The sequence below is a fragment of the Epinephelus lanceolatus genome, chromosome 19, assembly GCF_041903045.1.
Source record: "Epinephelus lanceolatus isolate andai-2023 chromosome 19, ASM4190304v1, whole genome shotgun sequence".
In the NCBI taxonomy this organism is placed as follows: domain Eukaryota; kingdom Metazoa; phylum Chordata; class Actinopteri; order Perciformes; family Serranidae; genus Epinephelus; species Epinephelus lanceolatus.
Window position 1 is genome coordinate 22,579,508 of NC_135752.1, and position 27,334 is coordinate 22,606,841.

General features: G+C 40.4%; 1 protein-coding gene across 1 annotated transcript; it reads left to right on the forward strand.

Moving 5' to 3' along the window:
* The first annotated feature begins 321 nt into the window (after window positions 1–321).
* urm1 (ubiquitin related modifier 1) lies at window positions 322–15,577 on the forward strand. The gene is made up of 5 exons (XM_033646261.2): window positions 322–398; window positions 6,198–6,268; window positions 11,805–11,886; window positions 13,834–13,882; window positions 14,482–15,577. Exons 1-5 carry the CDS (start codon window positions 364–366, stop codon window positions 14,548–14,550), a joined length of 306 nt encoding a protein of 101 aa, XP_033502152.1. The 5' UTR covers window positions 322–363; the 3' UTR covers window positions 14,551–15,577.
* The last annotated feature ends 11,757 nt before the right edge of the window (window positions 15,578–27,334 follow it).

Here is a 27,334-nt window from a genome sequence, read left to right on the forward strand (position 1 = left end):
TAAAAGAATGTGCAAACAATTGGTAATGCCAGTTCATTATAAAAAACGAAGTAAATTAGTTCTTACAGTAATAAACATGATGATAAAATGTAAAAAAGGATTTAAAAAATAAGAATCATTTATGTGACAGACTTCATCTGCGTGTCTCAGTGAATATAAGCGACTGACATGGATTTCTTATTTGTTAAAAGTTTTATAGATAAAAAATAGCATTACATTTCAATGAAAATAACTACAAAATGTGACTGAATAAAGAAATTTAGCTTAATAAAAAGAAAATGTCCCCTTACCATCGCTGAAGTCTCTGTCCAAACACGTCACTTCCGTCTCCCACCTCCACTACTTCCTGCATGTGCCGACAATATGGCAGCGCCCATAACGATTCATCTGGAGTTTGGGTAGGCGAATTTAAAACCCTTTAAGATAGTTTGGTGTACATGTTTTGCTCTTCTGTTAGTACTTATGAGGAGACAAGACGTTGGATAACAGTCGTGTTCATTTGTTTTTGTGTCGTTGTCTTTTGTTCGTTTAAACACGAGCTCAGATCAGTGTGACAGCTAGCCTCCTGCTAGTCTGGAGTTTGTTTATGAAATATTTTCCATCATGAGTTCGCTTATTGTCTCTTATTTGACAGGGAGAGACAGATGAAGAAAGAGGCTGTGTGCTGGCTTGTGTGAGAGCAGAGAAAAAAACACTCAGATAACGTTACACAGGGACAAAACTGAGCAGAGCTGTTTGACTCGACTTTTAACATCTTCTCTGTCTAGTCACGCTGCTGCACTGTGCAGTTTGTAAAACATCTAAAACAATGAGGTTATCTCACACTCCGTCGGACTGATCACCCCCCGTGGTTCCTCTTGCAGCTCAGCCAGATGTGCAAAGTCTGTCCAGTAAAACATGCCAGGACTGTCACTGAACATAATCAGTGACGTGCAAAACAGCAGCACATGGGTGGGGGTTAAAGGGGAACTTCACCCATTTTCAAAATTCATACGTTAATCCTCTGGTCTAAAATACTCCAAAGATATTAGTGCACATGAACAACTCCCTCCCAAATCCAAAAACCAGAGTGTTAAAACTCTAACTTGAGCTGTCATGGGGTATAGAGTCTGGGGCTGCTCCATAGACAATGAATAGGAAAAGATGTTTGAGATCAGTGGCTCCCAGCTGGTCCAGCCAGGGTCCAGATTTCTCCTCAGTCATTAGTTGAAGGTCCACACAGTTAAGTACATTCAGCTTCATACTTATGTTTGGACATGTCATCAAGCTAGTTTGCTGTCTCTGTCAAGCAGCTGTCCATTAGTTACTGACTCTACAGCAGGAAAGGGGAATTCAAAATAAAAACTCTGTGCTGGAAAATAACTGTACTTAAAAATGAAGTGTGTTTTTTTTTACAAACATTACACATTTGCGATTCAGAATAAGTATATGGGTACATTTTGTGTTTCAGGACTGAGAGCACTACAAAAGACCGAATCACAATGTTAATTTACAATAACTTATGCGTAGAAAATCCTTGCATCACGTACATTCAAATCTAATGGTGGTGAGCAGACGTTGCCTCAGTTAGTTCCTTTTTAACCATTTAAAAAAGCCCACCAAAGGGGCGTCGGTGGCTTAGTGGTAGAGCAGGCGCCCCATGTACAAGGCTGTTGCCGCAGCGGCCCGGGTTCGACTCCGGCCTGTGGCCCTTTGCTGCATGTCTCTCCCTCTCTCTGTCCCCCTTTCACACTTCACTATTGTATCAATTAAAGGCAAAAAATGCCCATAAAAATATCTTAAAAAAAAAAAAGCCCACCAAAAAAAACCCCAACAACAATATCAGTCACCACTTTTTTTTGCCATCAGATAGATTTTATCATCATCACAATATTAACTTGCATAATAAACCTGCATTCTGGAATGTTTTTTAATTAGTTGAAAGAGAATATCAGTAAAAAACTCTAATTAAAAATGGAACTTTGATTTTGTTTTGTATTGGTGCTTCTTGTGGTCAGTTCAGTGTAAAGTTAGTTTAACAAAAGAATGTCGGAAATAATTTCCTTTCATTCTTTTAAATTCAACAAGCAGTTTGTCTTATTTAAGCAACACTGAGTACACTTTGATATCTGTCTATTTATTGCACGTCATTTAACGTTGTCGCAATATTAAACAATGTTATCGCATATCACATATTGTCCTTATATTCTGCAGCCCTTCTTTATAGCTTATGACATCACAGGTTTGAGACTTACTCCTCTGGTTTCTGGCTTTGAGAGAGAGCAGCTCACGTTCACAAATATTGATTGAACTTTCCTCAGCCATGGAAATAACATATTGGAATCCTTAATTGAGGTGGTGTTTCCCTTTTAGAATCAAGTCCTTTTTCTTGGTAAACTGTTTATCTATATCAAGAAGAGAAGAACAAAATCTGTATCATAATATAGGCAATATAATTTTTTTATAACACTTTGTTGCTGCTGATGGGTTGAGCCAGCGCCTGACATGACAGCTGCGTCATCCTCTGTGTATGAATTAGTGTTGTCACGGTACTAAAATTTCTAACTTTGATACAGTACATTGAAAGAATATCAATATTCGATGCCATTTTTTGGTATTTTTGATACCAACAGTAGAATGACTGTAGTAAACATTAGTAATATAATAATTAGTATAATTGTATTTCCCCTCAGGGGGATTAATAAAGTCTATAAATAAGATGGAGCGAGAAAGCACAGCTGGTACCTTTGTATCAATATTGCAGAAAATAAATATTGAAACCATTTCAAATATTCAGAATCGATATGAATCAATAAATCAGTATTTTTTAAAAACACTAGTATGGATGTGTGGGTGAATGAGAAACAGATTGTAAGGTTGAGGTAGGTAAGGTAGACATGCTCTATGTAGATGCAGTTTATTTACCAGATTATTTGTAAAGTAACTGTTATATTACAGTAATTGATAGGAAGATTCCTGTCTTGCCAGTTCACAGCAGGTCAGCTGAACATGCAAACATGTCTACAGATAAGCATACAATTTGACAATAATAAATTAATTGTTTCTTGGGTTTAGGTTGATCAGCATATCTAACTTAGGTAACAAAAAACTTAAATGACTCTCAGAACTTTGTCCATTTTCCCAATTATTATTATCTCTTCAAAGATTTGTTGGATCATAAACTGTGACTCTGAAAGAACAGACAAAAACTGTTTATTAACAATGTTTTGGTCACCACACATTCATCAGGTACAATTTGTGGTGCAGTGCCGTTCTTTCTCCGCAAACTTCTCAGAAGAAATGAGGAAATGCCAAACCTTTAAATTAAACCATTATGTAATTATCTGTAAATCCATTAATTCATGGCCCATCCCTCATGACATTACAAGACACTCTTATTTCACAACCTTCTTCCGGTCTTGCATACAGTCCTGCTCACCATTCTTGGCACCCATGAAGCTAAGTACGTAATGTGGAATATCTCCTGAAGAAAATTAATCAAGTGAAACAACTTTTTTTCTATAGAGAACGCGTGTTGATACAAAGGAGCAAATGATAAACAACAATTTAAAACAATAAACAATGGGATGAAAAAATAGAAAAATGTAAAGCTTGCTGTGACACTGGTATTGGCACCCTTTGCTGTAAATCAGTATGGATACACATTATGACTCACCTGTGATAAATCACAAATGAGAATCACCTGTGATAAATTGTCTGTGCCCATGTGACATGAATTAGCCAATGAATGATGACTTCCGTGTTTTAAAAAGCCACCTGTTATTGTTGTTCACGAGTGAGGGTAGGATGGAGCGGGAGATTGACAGGCAGATTGGGGCGGCGTCAGCAGTGATGCAGGCGCTTAACCGGTCCGTTGTGGTGAAGAGGGAACTTAGCCAGAAAGCGAAGCTCTCAATTTACACGCTGGAGGCACTACATCACCCGGCTGGCCTGGGAACGCCTCGGGGTTCCCGCGGAAGAGCTGACAGAAGTGGCAGGGGAGAGGACTGTCTGGGCTTCTTTGCTGAGGCTGCTGCCCCCGCGACCCGGACCCGGATAAGCGGAGGATGACGACGACGACAACAACGACGACGACGACACCTGTTATTCCCTGTTCCTTTGTCACAATGGTGAAGACAAAGGAGCTGTCTGAGGACATCAGAAGTGCTATTATTAGCAAACACAAGACCTCCAAAGGGTATAAGGCCATCTTCAAAGACCTTGGTATCCCTGTTTCAACAGTGCGTAATGTTATTAAAAAGTTTGCCAAGCATGGAACTGTCAAGAACCTCCCTGGATGTGGGGGGGGGAGAAAAATTGATGAGAGAAGTCTTCGAAGTTTGGTGCGAATGGTGGAAAAAACACCACGTCAAACATCCAAAGACCTGAAGGCCAACCTGTCTGGGGTCATGGTTTCAACAAGTACCATACGCCACACACTAAACCAAGCAGGGCTTTATGGGCGAAGGCCAAGGAAGACACCAGTGCTGAGGAAAAGACATAAAAAGGAACGACTGATATTTGCCAAAGAGCACTTGGACAAACCACAATCCTTCCGGGAAAATGTTCTGTGGACAGATGAAACCAAAATAGTGGTTTTTGGCAATGCACACCAACAGTTTGTTTACAGACAGCGCAATGAAGCCTATAAGGAAAAGAACACCCTACCAACAGTTAAGCATGGTGGAGGATCCGTAATGCTGTGGGGCTGCTTTGCTGCATCTGGTACTGGAGGCCTTGACCGTATCACAGGAATCATGAAATCAGAAAATTACCAAGAGATTTTAGAGCGAAATGTCCTACCCAGTGTAAGAAAACTTGGTTTGAGTCGAAAATCATGGGTCCTCCAGCAAGACAAAGACCAGAAGCACACATCCAAAAGCACGCAGGAATGGTTGAAAAGGAAAAAATGGACTGTTTTAAAATGGCCAGCAATGAGTCCTGATCTCAATCCGATTGAAAATCTGAAATCTGCCATTGGGGAAAAGAACCCTGCAAACGTTCAAGAGCTTGAACAAATTGCAAAGGAAGAGTGGGAGAAAATACCAGCTGAGAAGTGCAAGAAGCTTATAGATGGCTACAAGAAATGTTTGGAGGCTGTCATCCCTGCCAAAAGGTGTACAACCAAATATTAAAGAGGGGTGCCGTTGTTGCTGCACATGCTGTTTTTTTGTTTCTCCTTTTAAATTACAATATGTAAGTTGAAAAAACAATTTTCTTTGTTAAATTACTTTGGACCTCCAATTAAAAGATCCTGATGATATAAATTTGCTACATTTCCATTTCTTTCTGAAGATATTGTAAAGGTCAAATAATGGTGAGCAGGAAAAAAAAATATGGAAAAGGATCAGTTGACAAATTTATTAATAAATTAACCAGGCAGGGATGTCTGTTTTTGGTTAATCCAGTGAATTAAATACCTGACAGTTCAAAGTACTTCACAGCAATGCAAAAAATCCTTCTTGCATAACTTACTGTCATGAAGCCTCCTTGCTCAGTGCTCAGATATATAAAGAACATGACACTGTAACATGACAGAGTTAATCTTGACTCAAAGTAAAGTGATCCACTGGTTCAACTTAAAACAGTTAAGGTAACGATTTGCATCCTTCTTTTTGTGTAGTTCCACTCCGGCATTATTGAGTAAATCCCATGAGTCTTTTATAATCCGACAAACTGAATGAGTTTAGTACAACCAACATGATTTGCTTTAACTTCAATTTTTTTTTTTAAGTTGAACCAACTAAATATTTGTCCAAAAGTTGTGTTGATATTTGGTGGTCAAACTGTTTCATTTAAGATATTCTGAATTATTTATTTTAATTCCATCCTACTCAGAAATGTTTCTGATTTTGACCAGCTTCCTAAAATAGCTGAATAAGACATGTTAACGAAACAAAAGTAACTTTTTAATGTTAAAAAACGTCTTTATTTTTAGCATTAAACACTAAACCCATGAATCATTAAGACCTGAGACTTGACTTTGACCCACCCCAAAAGACTCACGCAGTAACAGTGTGGTCATCATATGTTCTTTATCTGAGGAGGTATTTTACAACAGTATTTAACAGCAACAGTATTTTCATTTTCCAACACTCTCAACTCAGCTACACTTCATGTCATGTTAACAGATGTCTAGTTCTTCCTGAATCGTGTGGAAGTATCTACATTCCACAAAAATGCATGTTATTGATCAATCTGACACTTTTCTTGTCTAGCGGTGGAGCAGAGCTGCTTTTCAACGGTGTGAAGGAGCATCATGTGACTCTTCCAAGCCAGTCCGAACCCTGTGAGTATCACCTGTCTGTTCATGTTCATAGACCCTCATTGTGAAACAGTGATGTTCCAAGATTTTCCCTCTTTGAAATAAACGCAGTGTTTAAGGTAAAAACCCAAAGATGAGAAATGTTCCTAAAGAGTGTTGTAGTTAGAATCGCCATTTAAATGACCCGTTAAGTGTTTCGGCATTGCACAGCATGCATATTGTATGTCATGTGTTCATGGTGGGAAACGTCAGACATCTCAGTTGATAACTTACAATTTTTTACTACGTAACTTTTTCATTTAACTTAGAAATCCAGTTAACAACATCAATCTTTGCATATTATTTGTCTTCAGTTTTTAATTTTCTAACAGGACTGTTTGTTAATGCAATGTGGTAAACTGATCCTCAGTCCACTGACACTTGAATGCACCATCTTTGCTGACTTTTCAAATATGTTTTTAGCTGCATACCATACCACCAAAACTAGATAATGAGATTCAGTGTGAGGGTTACACATAAAGTTTACAGCCTTGCCAAGCTGACTGTCATAATGTCCTGAAGTGAATGAAAACCAGTGACTTCCTGCCACGTGTGAAGAGGAGAAACCAAAAAATCCATCACTGTTGAACATGTGTCCCCCCCCCTTGTTAATGATATTTCGGTTCTTAACCTGAGATTGTGATCCTACATACCTCAGTGAGGCTTTTTGGTGATGGTTTGGAAATGTTTGGCAATCATTTAAAGATAAATTGCATTAAATTGTGAAGCCATATTGTCCTGATTTCACATAATTACAGGTAATAACCACGGTGCACAGATTGTTTTTATACATCATAATGGCCAAACTTTTTATGAATTTTAACCTTTATTCAGCCAGGAAGTCTTTTTAGAGACCTGACATTGTAGCTACAGCTCAGGCCACTTGCAGTGAAATATGAACAATATGGAAATTCATTTATAGTAGGCTTTGTCAAGGAGGAACGGCACGCATGTTGCAATTTGTGGCTTGTGATGTATGTTATTTTTTGCATTATTTTTCAGGGCTATAACTTTTTAGAGTCGTGATAATAGCACTGCTGCAACAACATGGAGACACATGTTGCTTCATGAAGCAGCCCCCCCCCAAATTAACATTTGACAACTTCAGATGTATTTCAGCTGATATGCTGCATTTTGAGTGTCAGGTATTAAGGACACTATACCAATAATCAGTGTTAACGCAAGCTCTATTTATATTTTTTCTCTCCAGCATTTAAAAACCAATGTCAATATGTCATATAGTAGCTTTCCCATTGCACGTCTCTCCTATAACTTCCTCCTACAAGCCCTTATCCTCCTATCACCTTCACATTTCTTCTCTCTCTCTCTGTCCTTCGATCCTCACCGTTAAACTGATCCCTTCTGCCTCCTTCACCTGTTCATGTTCCCTGCTGGTAATGCCAGCATATGTGTGTATGTGAGTGGAGGTAAAGGGAGCTAAAGGAGAAGTTTATGTTATTTCTGTGGGTTGCAATAGAGCTGTAGGGTGACAAGCTTTTTTCTTTGTCAGAGATCATTTTGGCTGACTCGGCAGGCGTGTGCTCATTTCTCAATTCGTAAAAACTTCTCCACCTCAGGATCCAAATTGATTAGATTTTATTTTGCTGTGGGATTCAGGCTCCTTCCAATATGGGTCACTAACTCAGCATGGAAGAGTCTAGGGAAAACCCGCCTGCAGCCCCATTTTATTTCCCAAACCCAGTTCAGGGCCCGGGTCATTGACAAAATAAGGAGAGGGAGAGTGAAGTGAATGGAAGTTGCCTAGAGGTTAAAATATCTTGTGAGTTTATTTATAATATGTGTGTGTGTGAGTGTGTGTTACAAAGAGAGGGAACAAACGAAATATGTGTCTTTGGTATTTGACTAAACAAAGGGTGTTCATCCATGGCGCTGATGTTACCACGACAACAAAAAGACAAAAGTTGACCAGAGCAGGGAATGTCAGCCAGATATGACCTTGCTGCACCAGCCGCCCTGTGTGTGAGTGTGTGTGTATATGTGTGTGTGTGAGAGAGTGAGTTTTTGCCATGTTGTGCACCAAGTTCATCATTTTGACATCACAGAAGCGCAGACATTTTGACACAACATTTCCTGGACGTTCTTGCTCATTGTGATCTAAAGTCTGGACCGGTTGTGCGTCTGGCAGGTTTGCTGATCCTGAAAATGTCGCTCCGAACTAATTTCGCCTTACACGGCAGTGTGTGTGTGTTTGCCCGAGTGTGTGTTCGTACAGAGGGGGTGCAGTGAAGGCAGATATAATTGGTTCTGAATCCTTCGTATTTCTCTTTGACCCCAGTCAGTGATTGATGACCCTCGACTGAAAGACCCCACCCCCACTCACTCTCTCTTTCCCTATCTAACTCACACTCTCTCTCATACACTCACACACAACAAAACCCCCGTGGTCTAAGGATCACACAGTTTTTTTGCCCCACGCATCAGCAGAAAGATGGATAGCTCATCCCCCCCCCCCCCCCCTCACATGACCATCATAATCGCACAAAGACAGAAAAGCAAAAGGAGAAGAAAGGGCGGAAAAACTACATGCACAAAAGAAAAGCGGGCGCGGTTTTGAATCGGCGTCAAAATGGCGCCTTTTCCCTCCCCTCCCTCCATGTCTCCTTCCCACCCACGCAACGCAGCTATCCCAAGATGCTTCGGGAGCCTGTGACGCATTTTCCCCCTCTCTTGGCCGTTTGTTCCCTCATTTTCTTTTTCCCCCTCTACCTGGACCGCAAAGCGCCATCAAAAACCTTCACCTCTCAGCCTTTCCGTGTCGCCGTCCTTTTCTTTCACTCTAACTCTTGAAGTCTTTACATTGTCTTCCATTTTTAAAACACTTCATTGAGACAAGCCTGTCTGTTTGCTTGTGGATGATATAGATTTGTAGCCTTTAACAGGGCAGCGCCTGATGACTGTTTATGTCATAAAAAAGAGCTTAATTGATGAAAGTGAATTATTGCCGACCCGTGTGCTGAGCTAACACAACCTATTTATTTCTATGTGCAACTTTTAACATGTTTGCCTGCGTGTGTCTCCAGGGAGGGAAACAAAAGGGCGAAAGATGGAAAGAGATGAAGGAGGGAAAGAGAGGAGGAGAGCAGGGTTTATGAGAGAATGAGAGAGAGTGTGTGTGTGACGGAGAGAGAGGCAGAGAGCACAAATGAAAAAGTAAATGGGCGAGAGGATGAAAGAGGGAATAAGGGGTAATGGTGGAGAAAAATTACCAATAGTTAAAGGCAGAGCAAAGAAAGGAGTCACCACAAAGAAGGAGTTATGACTGCTGTAGTGATTAGTTCTGTTTTTAGCCCTGCAGAGGTACAGGTCAATATTCACTGCCTAGTACTCTGTAGTGTGTGTGTGTGTGTGTGTGTGTGTGTGTGTAGCAAAGGGAGGTATTTGTCTTTTTTTTTTTTTATATATGGAGGCCTGGAACCGTAGAAAACCAACGCTATCATTATAGTACTGAGCTGGCCGACAGCACTGCAATTAACCTGAGCACCGTTTGCACAAGGCTTGGGACACACGTGTGCGGACACACACGCATGCATACGCTCACACACACCTTATACATCACATATCATCCACACAGTCTGTTGCCACAGTGACCAGGCAGGTGCCTCTTAAAATCTGTCGTCACGAGCTAAATGCTGCATGTAGGCCTTTTAATATTTCTTTTATAACTTAGTGTGATGTTTCTTTACTTTACATTTTATCTTGTGGTCATATAGGTTTTATACACTGCAAAACATTGTAATTTCTATGGTTTTATGGGTGAATTAATACAATTTTGAACTTCGTAAGATGAATCTGAAATCGAAAACAGCATTTTTTTAGTTGTATGGTCCTACTTTTGATTATAACCCCCTCTTTCTGTAAATTTTCCTGCTATTTTACAAAAAAAAGCAGCTATTTTTGCGAATCTTTGGTGAATTTCACACACTAAAATGTCTCTAATTTTAGATATGCACAAAATACAAGCCTCCATTCCATGTCTACTAGAATAATTAATGTAAAATGAAAGCAAAATTCAAATTTGGCTCCACCTGTGGGCTGGCAGCATTTCTTTCTCCTGCATTTTTCTGAATGTATCTCATGTAAAAACTGCAGCCTTTGCACTGTTTTAATGTGATATTAGCTCTGCCTCTGATCCAGCTGAACTCCCGAATCCCCGTGTGGTTCGACGCCTACCTGCTACGGCTCTACCGCTCTCCTCACACCTGGCTCGGGATGACTCACCGTCGTCTTCTTACACTCCCATCTCCTCCATCTGCTGTTCTCCTTCCCTCTCTTCTCTTTATTTACTCTCTCCTTGTGCATTTCCATCCCTCATCCTTTTCTGCTTTTTCATTCCTGTGCAAACTGGTCAAGGAGGTTGATACTATTAATTTTGATGTTGTTGTGTGAGCATATGTGTGTGTGTGTGTGTGTGTGATTGCAGTGCTGCTCCTCTCAAGTGTTATCGCGAGGCGTCGAGCTCGTGTATGTTGAGAAGACAGCTGTTATGATACACACCGCACACTTGAGCACACAACCAGGAAATGGTCACAAGAAAATATCAGTCATGTGCTTTCTTGTATTCACCTTGTTTTTTTTTGTTTATTATTACACTGTTTTCCTATTTTTTTTTTTTTTTTACAAGATAACATACAGAAAAACACCAAGCACTAACACCCAGATGCTCAAAAGCTCTTACACCACCTTGAATCCTAATATTAACAACCGCCATAACCATAATATATTCATCGTTAGTTGTTTAGTGGGGATTTATCCTAAAACCTCTCATTGTCGTCGCCTTTGTGGCGTTCTGTCAGTTGGTCTGACTGAGGCTCAACCTATTGTTGAGACAAGGTCAATCTGATTGTTCACGAGGTCAGACTCATAGAAAATTCAAGCATTGCTGATATTCAAGCTCAAGCGAGAGGCATTTAATGTCCGATTCTGACAAAGAAAATTATTCTTCTCAAACTGGATTTTCTGAATTTTATTAGTCCTGAATTGAACATTTTCACTACAAGTGTGATGCTAGAGAGAAATTACATCTTTATATTTTTTTTATTTAAGAAATGGATGTTTTGGGGAATGTCTGGCTGCATATTTTAGTTTCTTCCTTCATTTTAACTTCTGAAAATTACATGTCGAGCTCTTTTCTAGTCTGCACGGTCGTTTCTAGATTTATACACACAAATCATTAATTTTATTTCTTTCCAACCAAGGTGAACAATGTCGCTCTTGGCCATTGACATCAGTCAACCCTCCCCCCAATTTCCAGTGTCCTCTCCTCCACCCCCCCAACATACACATACACTCATAAATATACATGCACACAGACACACACACACACACATATATATACACAGCCTCCGTCCCGCCTGGTGCCTCTGTCGCGTCACATCGACCAGGGGGCTGGAACCATGCACCTTGACCCTTAACCCCTGACCTGTGACCTCTGTTGTCTGCCTCTGTATGGGCTTTGTGTGTGTGTGTGTGTGTGTGTGTGTGTGTGTGTGTGTGTGTGTAGGGGACGTGAAGCAGCTGCTGGTCTGGATCCAACGGAACCTGCTGAAGGAACGGCCTGAGCTCTTTGTCCAGGGCGACTCTGTGTAAGTGTGTGCGTGCACTTGACACACACTTGATCTGTGTACAACAATATAACCTTAAAGGATTTGTCATACATCGTGCTGCCACTGGAACAAAAACCACAACTGCCAAATATGGCTGTGATATCTGATCAAAATAGCTCCATAAGAACAGAATTCAACATATTAAAAATGTGAAAATGAAACTGAAATTGAGGAGCTTTCTGAAGCATTTTTTTTCCTGCAGTTCAGAAATGCTGGGGATGAAAAAAACAGTCTAGCCTTCAGGTTATGGGTTTCAGTAAGATGATTACCTGTGTGCAAGTGTGTGTGAGCTTGTGTGTGTGTGCGCACACGTGTGTGTATGTGTGTGTGGGTCTGGGACTCACAGCAGCCTTATAGGACTGGCTGACTTTTACAGCTGCCTTTGTGCAGGACTATTTATAGCACCACCTCACCAATGAATGGAGGAAAAAAGCTGCCCTACCTATAAACCTTATAGATTAGATGTGTGTGTTTGTGTGTACTTTATGTTGGCAGCACACACTGTTTTTGAGCAAACCATCATCAAGGTGTTTCTTCATTATCTTTTCAAAAAGATCTACGGGCGCTGTGTGTGTGATTAGTTTACAGTCTTTACCATTTTTTTGTGCTTTCTCAAAGCAGCCCTGGTTGTGTGTGAGTGTGTGTGTGTGTGTGTTTGTGCTGATTGTACGGACACACGTATGCACTCACAGGTTCCTCTCACATCGCCCTTTCTCACTGACGTCATAGCGCGTCCACAAGGTGGAGAGAAGCTTATTCAGGCTGCTTCAGGCATTATCTCACCATCCACTTTCCCCCAAAACTGTTTCCTCTGTGGCTTTCAGAAATAAAACACACCGACATATGTTGAGACGGCTGCACCCATAGGTGCCTGTTGTCACCCTCCCCCCATTATCCCCATTATCCTCCTTTGAAGGGTGGGGATTTTTTTTAGGCTTCATCTGTATGTGTGTGTTATTTTTGGGCCGCCATTAATTTCCGGTGACAGTTTGTTTCCCCGCACGATCTCTTTTACCTCAGCCGCTTATGTCTCTTTTTTTATTAAAAAAAATAATAATCTCAGTCCCTGTTAGCCAGAATAATGCAGAACTTTGCGCTTGGTAATGCAAGTGCTCCATGCATGTTTGCAGACAGAGCAGTGTAAATGTACACAGCATTAGCAGCAGTGAGAATAACCCCATAGTGCTTGTTTATGATCTTATATGGGCCATAACATGGACATAGAACACTCATGCAATCACTTATGCTGATATATTTATTATCATAAATACACCGGTGTGTATTCTCAGACATAATATTGGTTGTCTATTAATTTCAGACTGCAGACTTGATTTCATTTTTTTTCTGTAGGCTACATTTTGCTGTCAATTATTAAAATAATTTTAAAAAATCAGATTTTTTTGGCTGGAATGAATTCAGCAAAAAACACATTTTACTTATTTTTTCTATTAATTAATTATCATGTACTATTATCTATTAATTTCATTTTAACAGCAAAAAAAGACCTCTGTGTCCCAATGCTTGGCCCCAAAACGTCAAAGAATATAATAAGTAAGAATTTAATAAGAAATGTTTTTTATATAAATTATTTAATTTGACAGGCTTACATTTAGAGACAAAATAAAATGTCATGCCCAAGAAAACGAGGAAGTGATTTCTCATTAAACATAATTTTAATCTTTTGTAGTGCTTCTTCCACTAATTTAGTTATATATGAAATAAAACAACTTGTAAGTTTGTATTTTCATATGATTTTTGTCTTTCGTTTTTGATGCAGGCTACAGATTGCTTTTTCCCTTAGTGCGTTTGTGTCTTTGGAGGCATTCTGTCCGACCTGTCTGTATCCTTTACACACATGTGTACGTGTGTTTGCGTCTGATACCTTTGGGAAATGCGTCTGACTCAAAACGGTGTGTTTTCCCACAGGAGACCTGGGATCCTGGTGCTTATCAATGATGCAGACTGGGAGCTAATGGTGAGCACTGGGAGCCATGTTCACTGTCAGATGGTGCACAGAGTGTGTATGGTGTGTATGTGTGTGTGTGTGTGTGTGTGTGTGTGTTTCCAGCAGCTTGTAAAACCTGCATATTTTTTTTTCTTTTAACCTATGTTTGTTTTAAGGGTGTGTTAAATGATTGGTGATCATACACACAGCTGTGTTCATATCTTCATGCGTAGATCCCTGTAACTATACACACTCATGTGGACATTTAATTCAGGACTGTGTGTGTGAGTGTGAAGGTGAGCCTGTATGTTCACTGATACTGAGATCGCTCATTTTCTCTGAGTCAGTTAATGTTTCATGTAATGTGAAAGCAGCTGCAAGACGAGTTTGTCCTTGGGGTCTCATATCTGAACACATATTTACACGCACACACAGTGTGAACGCTTCAATTTGAATCCATTGATTCAATTACAGGACGCAACACAGGATGTAAATGAAATGAAAAGTTTGTCATTGATTGGGCCCCAGTGAACACAGGAGTGGTGCACATATTTGTATCAGTAAAGACAGATATTTGACTTGCAGTGATGTTTGAATATTAAATATTGTGTGTGTTTTCTGACCCTCAGGGGGAGCTGGACTATCAACTACAAGACCAAGACAACGTTGTGTTTATTTCCACTCTTCATGGAGGATAGAAAACGAGTGAGGAATGCAACCCTATCTTTGACTTCTCTGTGACAGCCTTTTTCTCCACATCCTCTGCACTCTTCACTCCTTTCCTCCCTTCACATCTCAACAACACACCACCCCATTGGACACTGTGGATGTGTCAGCCTGCACCGTGAGGTCTGACCGTGATTGATGTCGGTCCGCAGGAATGAGTGGAAATTCAGAGATGGTTACCAAGAAAAATGTGGAAACTGTGAGACGGGAATTCTGTGGACGTTTGCGTAACATTTTTTGAAAATCAGACTGTACAGGTGTAATCATATGAAGCTCAGGTTACACCGGCCAACTCACAGGTGCAAGTGTACATCACATCACATGCGTAAACCTCCATCTCCCTGCATCTTCTCTTCCAGCATAACCATGAAAGACAGTATGACCCAGTCTTATAGGAACTTTAATGACCTTCAGTCCACAGGAAGATAAAATACAAGGTAACGCTTCGCTTTAACCCTATAACCCAAATTAGCATCTCTAAGCTGTATGTAAACATTTAATATATTCATAACACACTGTAATATAGTTTTAAGCAGATATAAGGACATTTTAGGTGTTTTTTAACGTATTTGTCAACAATTAAAACTTCTCCAATCAAGACATATTTTATCTGTGTTTTACTATATTGTCATTCATTATCTGTTTATACATCAATAATCAGTTATGGATGCTGCACATGTGGGGTTAAAGTTGTTGGCAAATAATTATTAAACAAAAATATCCAGTTTACCTATATCCAGTTTACTTATTACTGCATTATAGTGTGTTATAAAATGTAATAAATGTTTATATGGTGCTCAGAAATGCTAATTAAAGGGGTTAAAATAAAGTGTTATGAAAGAAAGGGTTTTTTTAAAAAAATATATATATTTTTTTTTTTGTTTATCATTTTGTTTATTTTGGCTTTTTTTGTCCAATGTGGGTTTTTTCCTTAAAATATATTGTATTCTTGCTCAGAATTTTCCTCATAAATGAAAAAAATTAAAGGTTTTTTTTTTTAGAAATACAGTGTGTCTCTATATTTTTATTCCATAAATTCTATAATTAATTATCAAAATAGTATTTTTTTAATTATTTATTTCACCACCTACCTTCCTACAAGAGCAAAATTATCAGCCATAAATACAGTTGTGAAATAAAGACTTAAAGCTATAATAAATTAGCAAAATATAATTCCCATGTCCTATTATTGCAATTGCAAATATATATATTTTAGTAGTGAAATTCTACTGCTATTTTTAAGTGTCGTCTATGCTGTGATTATTATTCTCTGCTCAATATAGGCTCAATATTATTTTACAATCCCCTCAAACCACATTTTGTGTTTTTCTGCACTTTACAACATCTCTCCTGACTACGTCACCATAAGGTGCATATTAGGCTGCAGGGACCTAAAGCACCCTGTGCCGCACACAGAGGCCTATATCCAAACGCTTTCCTCGATTAGGATTTTCCATCACGCTTCGATAATTCCTGGTGATAGCTTATATCTGATCGATTTAAGCCCAGCTCTGTGATCTCACTGCAGTTTTAGGCTGATTAGACGAGACTTGGGGGAGATTTTACCGTCCTATAGCACCACTCAGCTGGAATATGCATAAGAGAGGAGGGTGTGTGTGTGTGTGTGCATGTGCATGTGTGTGTGTGCATGTGTGTGATTGTGGTGGGTGGGGTGTGAACTACAGGACCACTGCGGGAGGTCGAGGTCTAGCCTCCGGGCTGCCCTCCCCTGAACGCCCGGGGCGACCTAAAACCTTTTCTCGGTTGTGGAGTCCGATTTGCAACGGGAAACCGGCCGATAATGGCCGGTAGAAAGGAAATGCTAATGAGGCTGCGAGGGGGTTATGGAGAGGAGAAAGTGTAGCACAGTGTCAGCCAGTGCAGGCCTGGGATACACTGAGGGTACTGAGTGTGTGTGAGTGGGACACTTAATAAGAAAAGATATATTTCTGCATGTGTTTAAGCTTGGTGCCTCTTATGGGCCACCATTATAAAAATGGACCAAATATTAACACCAAAGGTTTCAAAGTTCATAATTAACATTTGTTTTTAAATTAAGCTGTTAAAGCCAACAATAATCCAATCAGACCTGCACCCACATTTAATTCCCTCTCACTTTCCATTGTCATGCACTCAGCTCTAAATGCATGCAGGGCTTGGACTGTTGCCTGGGCCCACTCCACCTGCACAGCCTGCACACTGACTAGCAGTCTGCTCAACAGGAGAGATCGTGACGATGCTGGTGGTGAGACAGTCGACCTGGCCTCACCATCACCATCATCACACGTGTAGCCTATCATTCCCACTCTGAGCAGCTCAGATTACAACAGTGGGTATAAAAAGGCGCCTCTGATATCCAGTCTGCAATAAACAGCCACGTAGTAAACAGTAGCCAATAAAAATAAAGTGCTAGATTATGATTTTACATAATAGCATTGATTTAGTTTTCAGGCTGGGAGGATGTTTGTAAAATTATTTTTTTTTCTACAGCGAAAAGGAGAAGGAAGAAGAAAAGAAAATATAGCCTATATTAACCCTATGATATTTGGATTGTGTTGACAGAAGCAACTGTTGCCAGATTTGCTCTCCATCGTGTTTTCCTACTGCACCCATAGGTTCCTGCAGTGCTGAGACCATGTTAGTTTTATGAGAAACAAAACTGTAGTTATAAATATAGAACTCAGACTAAGCTTGCAGCCTGGATGTTTAAATAACTCTTAATTCCAAGTGTTTATTTAGCATCTATCCCCACAGTCAAAATATTACAACTGATGATTATTATTAAAAAAGGAGCATTTTATTTGTGAGATTTTTTTTTCTTTTTGAAACACGTAGAAAAACACGTGCACACACCATTGCTTTTGTGCATTAAAATAGTTAATATGCGGTTGTAATTTAGAGGCTACTGATAGAAAATAAATTAAAATAAGGAGAAACAGTAACAGAGTCAATTTCACACAAAAGCATCAAAGCAAACATGATGCACTGAGCTCCTGGTATTAAGATAGGTTAGCCTTTAAGGTTCAACAACAGCACACACACACATTGGCTGAGTGTGTGTGTGCTTTTGTTTTCAATTAAATGGTGGGTCTACAAAATAAGACCTTTTTTAAAAAAAAAAAAAAGAAGAAAATATCTTTTGGAAATAATATTCTTTCAAGCCTATATTTTTTGCAACAACCGTTTAAAACGTCAATAATTTTAATTATTTGTAAGATTAATGTGAGTTAAAATGTTTAATCATTTATTGTTTTTAAAAAAAGAATAATTAGAATTGTTTTTAAGCTGTAAAACAAAAAGAATGCAAATTTCAAAAACATAAAAACACCTAATGGGCCAAAAAGTGTCCCACGTGATTTATCAGTGACGCTGTTTGACTCCAGAGATTTGGCAGCATCAGTCACCAGGCCTCTTCTGCTCTGTGTGTGTGTGTTTTCTCTTTTTACAGCACATGAATATGTAGTGTGCTGCCTTTGTTTAGAAGCACCAAGTGCGTTTTAAAAAACGGTGTTTTCAGTCATATATCTGAGGTTAAGTGCCTTCCTGTAGGATGCACTTTGCCTTAATAGGCTCTAAATGTGCTCTTAATATATTAATAAATTATCAGGGATTATTTCATTATTTTTTACAGCCAAATGCAGCTTTTAAGGAAGACTTTTCACATTTATTTTATCTGCGTTATCGTGCGTATTCACCCTCCTCGGTCATGCCTCCTGGTCCAGTTTCTAGCTCCTCACGTGCACCAGTGCTGCATGCAGGCCTCACTCTGCGACCACTCAACTCACTGCTTTCTACTATTTGCCAAACACAGTCGATACATCAATGCTTCCGGTCGATATTTGCCATTTAAAACAAACAGTCTTGATTAGATCTTCGACAAAGTGTAAATACCAATCGGGGCCAACCACAACGCACACCTCGAATAACACACTACACGAGGCAGAGTCAAGGTTTCCTCCACTTTATTTTGGCCCAGTCCTCCATAACATGCTAAATGTGCTCTGAATCTTACCTGAAATGAGACAGTTACACAACAAAACGACACTAAAGGCCTTTCTGTGAGCCTCCTTTGTGGTTTGGAGGCCCCACATTCTTGCTGTGGCGTTTGGCCAAAGCCAGCAGTGATGAATGTGAGTCTGCAGCAACAGATGTCCATACACAATTCTTGGGGTTGAATTTGAGTTTACTCAAGAATTGCGTTTGGACAATCAGTCGCTAGAGACTCTGTATATCTTTTGCCATGATTGAAAAAAAGAAGAAATGAAGCATTTGAGTATTTAAATCACAAGTGTGCACGAGCAGTTATTGTATAGGCCCCATGGCTGCACCTGCTACGGCAGCCTATATGCCCTTTGACAGTATTGCCTGCGTCTGACACCAAAAACTGTTTTCTTTCCCTCTCTTTTTTTCTACAAGATGGGGAGTTGCAGTTCTGTGCATTATTTTTGACATCCTCGCTGCTCAGTATTGCCTCGGATTTGGCTCCTCGTTTAAAAGAAACCTCACAGTGCATTTCCAACACTGAGCTGTTGCAGCACAAAACTAAACCTCTAGATATTTTTTTGCGATGAAATATATTCAAATACAGCCTCTGGTGCAACTTTCATCCAAGCTAGTACACCTTACATGCTTTGGCACAGAAGCTTGGACTCATCCACATTAAGAAAGTCTTTTTTTTGCAGCCACACTTCTGCTGCTGCTTGAAAGAATCTTATTTCTTACTTTCTCTGTCTGTACACTGGTTGCTAGTTGTAAAGTTAACCCCAAGTGTGTCCACATCCCTGGGCCCTTAAGATGGCTGCATGGCCGTTGCATCTTTAAGTAAAATGTCATCTCCTTTGGTTCACCACAGAGTCTCACTTTTAAAGTCTTTTTTTTTAAAAAAAAAAAAAAAAAAAGAAAGAAAAATAAATCAAACAGCTCAAGTGGAATTAATTTCAATTTAAAGTCCGAGGTGAGAACGTCAGGAAAACGCCATTTCTGCACCTGTATAGGCTACTGTCATCGATTTAGGGAAAGACTGTTCAGTTCTGGTGCCTCAAGATGCACAATGGCTTTCCACGGATGTTAATTTAATAAAAGAATAAATAAAAAAAAATCCCCTCCTATTTGAAGAAAGGCACTTGGAGCGTTTGCGGTTCTTTCCTCTGGTGTTTTATAGCTGGTGATGAGACCGAAATTGTCAAAAAAAAAAAAAAAAAAAAGGAAACCCCTTAGTTCCCGTTGGTGCGTCCTTGGTTCAGTTCCCACGACGTGCGTTCTCTCGGATCTCTCTGCTCCGTCCAAAAGCCCCCCAGCGAGCAGCGTTGGATGGTGACAAAAAAGAGGCAGAGGAGCAAGAAGAAGAAGAAGAAGAAGAGCAGCGGTGAGACGCTCTTGCCTGCCTTCCTCCCATCCTTCCTTTACGGGTCTCTCGGACTGACTGACTGGCTGACTGGATGGATGTCTCTCTGCCCTCCTGGCTTTTTCTTTGCGCTGCTCCAACAATAAACGCTGCGGCCGCGACGCAAGGCGGAGAGAGGAGTGGAGAAGGTCCTCGCTTGGTACTGAATTTGAATAACACCACGGGGTGATAAATGTCCATTGTACTGCTTAAGTAATGAATCTCCGCTGTCCTCTATGTCACACACACACACACACACACACACACACACGCACACACACACACACACACACACACACACACACACGCACACACACACACACGCCAGCAGCTGCGATGAGGGACCAGCAGCCCCTCTTAAAGACACAACAGCCCTATTTTCTACCCAAAAAAGAGATTACAATCCCGACACTGTTTACTCTCTGACCGCACTGCATGACGTTTAGTGTTTGTCTTGTGCCCCCTCTCTTGTGTGAGCAAACTAGTGCAACGCTGTAACCAGGCACTTGGACATAAAGCGGTGCCTTCAGCGCCATGTGCAGCCATTCTGCTGCAGAAAGGGCAGCCTACTGTAGGCCTGTGTGGCAAGTGTTTGTCCGGAGTGACAGAAAATGAGTGGATTATATGATGCGCATGTGACAGAGGACTGAAGGGGCAACAGAGGCCGCGTTGTCTTATAGTTTAAATAAGGATAAATCTTTATTCATGTAGGACACTGCATAGAAAAAGATGCAATGGCCAGTTTGTATCTGCATTGCATTATGAACTCTTATTTTGCTCTTGCTGTTCTTTTACGCACACGGTTAAATCTTAAAGCCCCTAGGCGCACCTGTCCTGAACACTGGGACTAATGAGACCAGTTTAAGTTTTATTTATAAGCATTAAAACAAAAGAACCAAATTAAAGACCTTTTTTAGTTTTCTGATTGTATGCCCACACAACTGCAAAAAAAATCCCATCAAGAGAGTTGGCACGCTTTTGTGTTCATGCGTAAAATGGTTTTGCATAAACGCCCCAATGTGAGAGTATAATTCAAGAGGTAAGAAGTGTTAAGCTTGTCTGTGTCTCTCCCTGGAAGCTGGAGTCTGAATCAAGCCCATCCTCATGTCGTGCATATCAGCAGTTTTGAATGCTGCGTTTGCTCTGCAGCTTTTTGATGCTTACAAACGCCACCTCCTCTCTCTCCTCTTCTCCTTCTCTCCTTCTCTCTCTCTCTCTCTCTCTCTCTCTCTCTCTCTCTCTCTAATAAATCATCCTGTCTGATCCCGCCCCGGGCGCAGGGGATCCTCCTCTTTAAAGCTCAATCCGTTTTTTCCCTTTTCATCCTTCTGAAGAAGCCGAGTTAACCTCTGCTGATCCACAGGGCCAGAGCCCCTCTCAGCCCCAGCCCGCCTCTCATTCATTCAGCCAGTCACTCATTCATTGCTCTTTTTTTTGAGTGGTGAAAAGCAAACCCCTCCATCTCCTCAACACTCTCCCCTCTTTCCCTCCTCTCCCTCTTTGCCTTTTCATGCCGTGACTCCACTTCCAGAGGCGGGAAACCCCTGAGAAGTCAAGAGGGTCCACTTTCACTCTCACCTTGACATCCACTCACTTATGGTACTTGGGGTTATGGATCTGAAGAGTCTCAACACTCTGAGTTCAGACTGTGTATCATAATGTGTGCAGAGATACGTTATTTTACTTTGTAGTACACTGTTAGGATCACAGAGACACCTGCCAACAAACAATTGTTATTTTGATTTAGAAATATCACCTACATGTGGCAAAAACTGACCGACAGCTCAACAAGTGATGATGACATGATATGTGGGATGTACTACAGTTTATGTTTGTGGATTAGAAACACCTTTAAAGCTGTAAATTAGTTTTCATATAGCAAAACCTTTAAATATTAGATAGATACAAACCACAAGACTTAATATGACTTTTGTTTTTTACATAGGTGTAGATTTCAGAGCGGATTGCAGAGGACACTTCCCCCTCAAAAGTTAGAACATATTTATTTGTCTCCCCAATAAAAAACATTAAAGTAGCTGTGAACTTTTATTTTTGAAACAATTAAATATGTTTATACCATAACCTGATGCAGAAAAGGCACAATTTGGTGTATAAAATTCACCAGAATGCAGGAAAGTGTCCAATGCTCAACATTTTCTGGCTAAGAACTCCCACATCTCCCTGTTTCATGTGTCTCCTCAAATGTTAAAACAAAACTTAAATCCTTGGTCATTTAATAGCTGAGGTGTCTTCTATTCATAAGCCATTTTTGCTTCTAACCTCTCCTCCACAGTATTCAAATTTTTCTGACAGAAATTTCTCCCCTCAAAATATTGCTCCTCCACTTCCATCTGTTACACTGGCTTCCGTTTTCGAGAAAACACAAAGCTGAATGTGAAAATAATCCAACTTTGCAAATCTAAAAGTCTAATCAAAACAATTTAAGGCTAAGTAGCTGCACAAAAAACATTTGAAACACTCTCAGCTATCTTCAGTCGTTGAATTAAAGGCCTTTTAGCACAGTAGCTTTCATGTTGGCTGTTAGTCTTGGTGGTGTATAGTAGGGATGTGTGTGTGTACACACAGAAACAGTAGGGGACCGCTGCACTCTACGCAGGGGCCACTGTGCTTCCCTCCATTCACAAATCAATGTTTAACCCGCTGGCTAAAAGGCCTGGCAGGGGAGAAGGAGGCCCAGTCGGCGGGGTGGGCTATGAAACCATCCCGTCGAGAGATGGAGAGGAGAGAGAGGACAAAGGGAACAGGGGAATCCTTAAAATAAACCTCCTCTGGTGAAGGCATCTCCTCCCCGCTGCTAGGGCACGGCTATAGAGGATGGAGAGTGGAGTGGAGAGGTTAGAGAGAGAGGCAACGCTGTGGCAGGGAATGTCATTGGAATTTATAGTGGGAAGCATGTTTGGGTAAGACAGGACATTGAGTCAAATGGACAAAGAGGTAAATTGAGAGGAGAGGGTCAGTGGACGAACACAAGTTCATCCATACATCTACCTGCTGGTGTACTATCCTCTAAAATCATTGCGGGAGCAGCACTACACTAATGTCATCCAGCAGCCATGATATAAGTTGGATGTTCGTCTGCGTAGGTGTAGATTTCAGGGTGCAAGCTGGGGACACGTCTACTTTTGATTTAGAGCATGTGTATTTCTCTTCTTCAATAAAAACATAAACGTAGCAGGCTTTTATTCTGATAAAATTAAAGACATTCACACTTTGAATTGATGCAGAAAAAGCACAAATTAGTGCATAAAACTCACCAGAATGCAGGAAATTAGGTGTGTGACGTGCAAAATTTTCTGGTGGAGGACCCTCAACGCCCCGGTGACATGTGTCCCCCCCCAATGTTGAAACAAACCTACACTCCTGTTTGTCTGTGCAGCTTGCAATAGGTAGTGGAGAAAATGTACGAGATAGGAAAGGAAGTATGATGCACAACCAGGGGCATTAAAGGAGACAGACAGCAAATGCAGGAAGCCAATTACAGAGCGGTAGAAATCTTAAGGCCATGACACACAAGAAAGAGTTTTAGATTTCCTCCTGCATCCAGTCTGGTACGAACATGCAGTTTTGCTTTTTTACACATTTACTTACCTTCTGGAAGCCGTAATGTTGCTTGAATATTTTAGGAATTTGACGGACGATCAGTTTTAACTGACAGTAGCTTGCTTCATGTGTTGTTGGGGGTCGAAAATTTGACCTTGTGACCAATGACAACACACTGCAAATATGAAAAAAACATACATTGTAAACTATACATTTTTCCTGGTGTGAGAGAAGTTGACTCGTCAGAGATAAGTGGGGTGTACTTTGTGACACTGATTAAAAGGCTGGATTGTAAAATAGATCCTGATGAATCACCAAGTGGCATAATGGCTGAGATTAAAAGATTAAAAGAAAATTCTCATATAAATGCACAACTGAGTGTGTCCTGCTACTCTCTGCTCAGACCAGCACACACTCCTGCCTCTCCTCTGCCACCACTACAACCACACACACACACACACACACACACACACACACACACAAACACACGCACTCCTTCCCCCCAAGCATGCCGCTGCCTAAACATCCCCCAGAATTCTTTGACAGTGGCTGCGCTGTTGCTTGGCAACGAGGCGACGGACAGCGTCATCCAGGGAGTAACAGAGAAGATGAGAAGCAGAGAAGTCTCCACTAATCTCACCGTTACTTTGTAGAGATCACAGGGCTCGAGGGTGTTCACAAATATCCTGTAATTTGTTACTGTGCGTCGGTGTTTGCAGGACTAAAAGATACAAATGTGAATCTGACTTTGAGTCAGTGTGGAAGGTTTGAGGTTTCTGTGAGTTTTTAAAAGTTAAAAAAGCTGAAATTCCTCAATCGTGCCTCGGCAACCAAAACCTCTAAATTGACTCTGAACTGTAGCAGCGTAAAAGGTAGAAGACGAGTTAAAGAGGATGTCTAAACAGACTGTAGGGCTCATTGTTGTCATCATTTACTGCAAAATCAATTCACTGGGCAAGTATTTCATTTGACAACATTAAAATTGAATACATTTTTTTCAAAAATCAAATAAAAAAACACAAATATTTTGTTGACAGTCTGTTTCATATTCATGAGAGCAGCTAATGGAATCATACCTGTATCACTGACCTCATAATCTCATTATTTCAGGCATTTGCCAGAGCATTAGGTCTGAGCATCAGTTTCTTTGTGCTGACTAAGTGGTGTTGTGTGAAGACTGGACTTGACGTGCACAGGTCATTTTTTTACTGAAGCAATTCTGTTTAAGTGCTTGAGTCAAACAGCAGTATTGGCCACCTGGGGTAAAAAAAGAGCCTATAGACAACTGGACTGCCAGTCAATTTATCTATACTGTCTGCTGCCTCTTCACACTGTCCGTTGTGTTCAGACATCATGACATCTGTAAGGCTGAGTATCTGTGATTTAAACATACTTTATTGCAAGCACACACAAAGACACTGACTTGTCGTTCAATGATGTTGGTTTCTTATCAATATGTTAGGCATATTTGAAATGTGGGTTTGGGGGTCTTCTGCCGGAAAATGTGTACATCAAATACTTAAAGTTCCAGTGTGTAAGATTTAGGGCAGTGGTTCTCAACTGGTGGGTCGGGACCCAAAAGTGGGTCACGGGGTCATTTTGACTGGGTCGCAGATTCACAAATGTTTTGTGGAATATTGTACCTCTTTTCCTCAAAATTTTACAAACTTTTTCTCAAAATTTTGCAACTTTTTCAAAATAATGTATGACCCTTTCTTAAAGTTTTACAATGTTTGTCACAAAATTTAATGGTTTTTCTCAATATTTTTACTTTTTCCTGAAATTTTATGATTTTTCCTTGAAATCCTACTTTTTTCTCAAAATTTTACGACTTTTTTCTAAAAATTCTTGACTTCTTTCTAAAAATTTTACGTTTTTGCAAAACATTGCAACTTTGTTCATGTAATTTTACAACTTTTTTTCTAGAAATATTTTCTAGAAATTCTCAAAATGTTAGTCTGTATATTACATACAATAGTCAATGCAAAGATGATGAATAGACACGAATACGTGCCAAAAGACTATTGTATTTCATGAAAAAAGTCATGCAATTTCAAGGAAGTGTCTGTGAAATAGATTTGAGTGGAAAGCCAAAAATTTGGGTCTAGGGGCGGAAATCCCGGGGGGGACAGGGGGGACATGACTCCCCCTTCAGTAAAGCTGTACCCCCCTAGAATCATTTGAGACACAATTAATAATTTTTTGAACAATGCAGTAGGATTTATTAAAAGCACAGTGCTCATTATAATTGTGCAATAATGTGCTATTTAAATCTTAAAAGATTTAGTCCCCCCCTCCCATTCCTAGTAGTGGTATATCCCACAGTCTTTCCAACGGGCGGGGCTGCTTGGCAGCAGTAGCAGTGTGTGGCTGGAACCGCTGCTCACATCGCGCATGGCAGGGTAAGATGTTCACTCACACAGACACAGTTTAACTTACACAAGTTACAACACATCCCATTTACTGTTACAACAAGCCCCAGGCCCAGCCTGATAATATAAACTGTCTGCAACATTTCTCCTGCATTGTTCAAAAGCCTACTCAATTACGAGTGCTGCTAAGCTAAAAGCTAATGATTAAGCTCAGAGGTTAGTGATAGTCAGGACAGGAGAGAAAGAAGAGGGAGAGGACAGGACAAGAGCAGTCAGTGGCGGAGCAATGGGTACCTGTCTGTAGGCTCTCCACCTGTCAGTGAGACAAACATGAATGACGTGCAGTCTAACTGACAAGGAGCGGTCATTATGAGCGACTATTATGCACAGTTGTGGCGGAGCGGTTCATATGGGTACCTGTCTGTAGGCTCTCCTCCTGTCAGTGAGACAAACATCAAATACGTGCAGACGAGCAGCGGTCATTACGCGTGACTATTACGCACGGTTGTGAGGTGCGTAACGGCAGGTCTCACAGCACACTGTTTATAAACCAGTTTACCAGTTTAATTGCAGGAAATGTTTAGTTTTAGTTTTAGTTTAGTTAGTATAGACATTCACTCTGCCTGTTGGAGAGATAGAGAGAAGATTAAAGCGTCAAATTGCGATAAAAGATGCTGTATAAAAGACAGGCTACAACTTTTTTTCCTTGTCCCCCCCTGGAATTATTCTCTAAAATTTTACTGTTTATTGTCCCCCCAACTATGAAATGGGATTTTCGCCCCTGTTTGGGTCACGACTTAATGACTAAGGAAAAATGTGGGTCCTGAGGATAGACCAGTTGAGAACCACTGATTTAGGGGCATAGGGGCACGATGAGGATTGCATGTTTCAACCAGTTAAAACTTCTCCTGATTAGAATTCCTTCAGTGCTCACTGTGAGCCGAATTATCCGCAGAGGTTTCTTCCTTTCCAAAACAAATGGACCAGGTGATTTAAACTGGTAAAAACACACAATAAAGTAGTGTCACGTTATAAATGAGTGTTTCTCTGATGCTGTTTGGCACATCTGAGACAGGCAGCTCGCCCACCACATGGTAATGTATACTCACCTGTTTACTCTGATAACTTAAGATCCAGATGTTCAGGAGGTTTTCACTGAGGTTGAATTATCAGCAGAGGTCTCTTCCTCTCCAAAACAAATGGATTTAAACTTGTAAAAGCAGATTTACATTACCAATCTGTATTTTTCCAATGCTGCTCGTCATAGATGGGCTTCTAAATATGGTAGCTGACGCAAAAACGAGCCACTGTTTGGTTGGTCCATGCTGGCCGACTGTAGAAACATGATGGTGAACATGGCAATCTCTATGAACAAGGACCCACTCCCATATGTACATATAAACGATTCATTCCAAGGTAACAAAAAAAATAATGACTCTT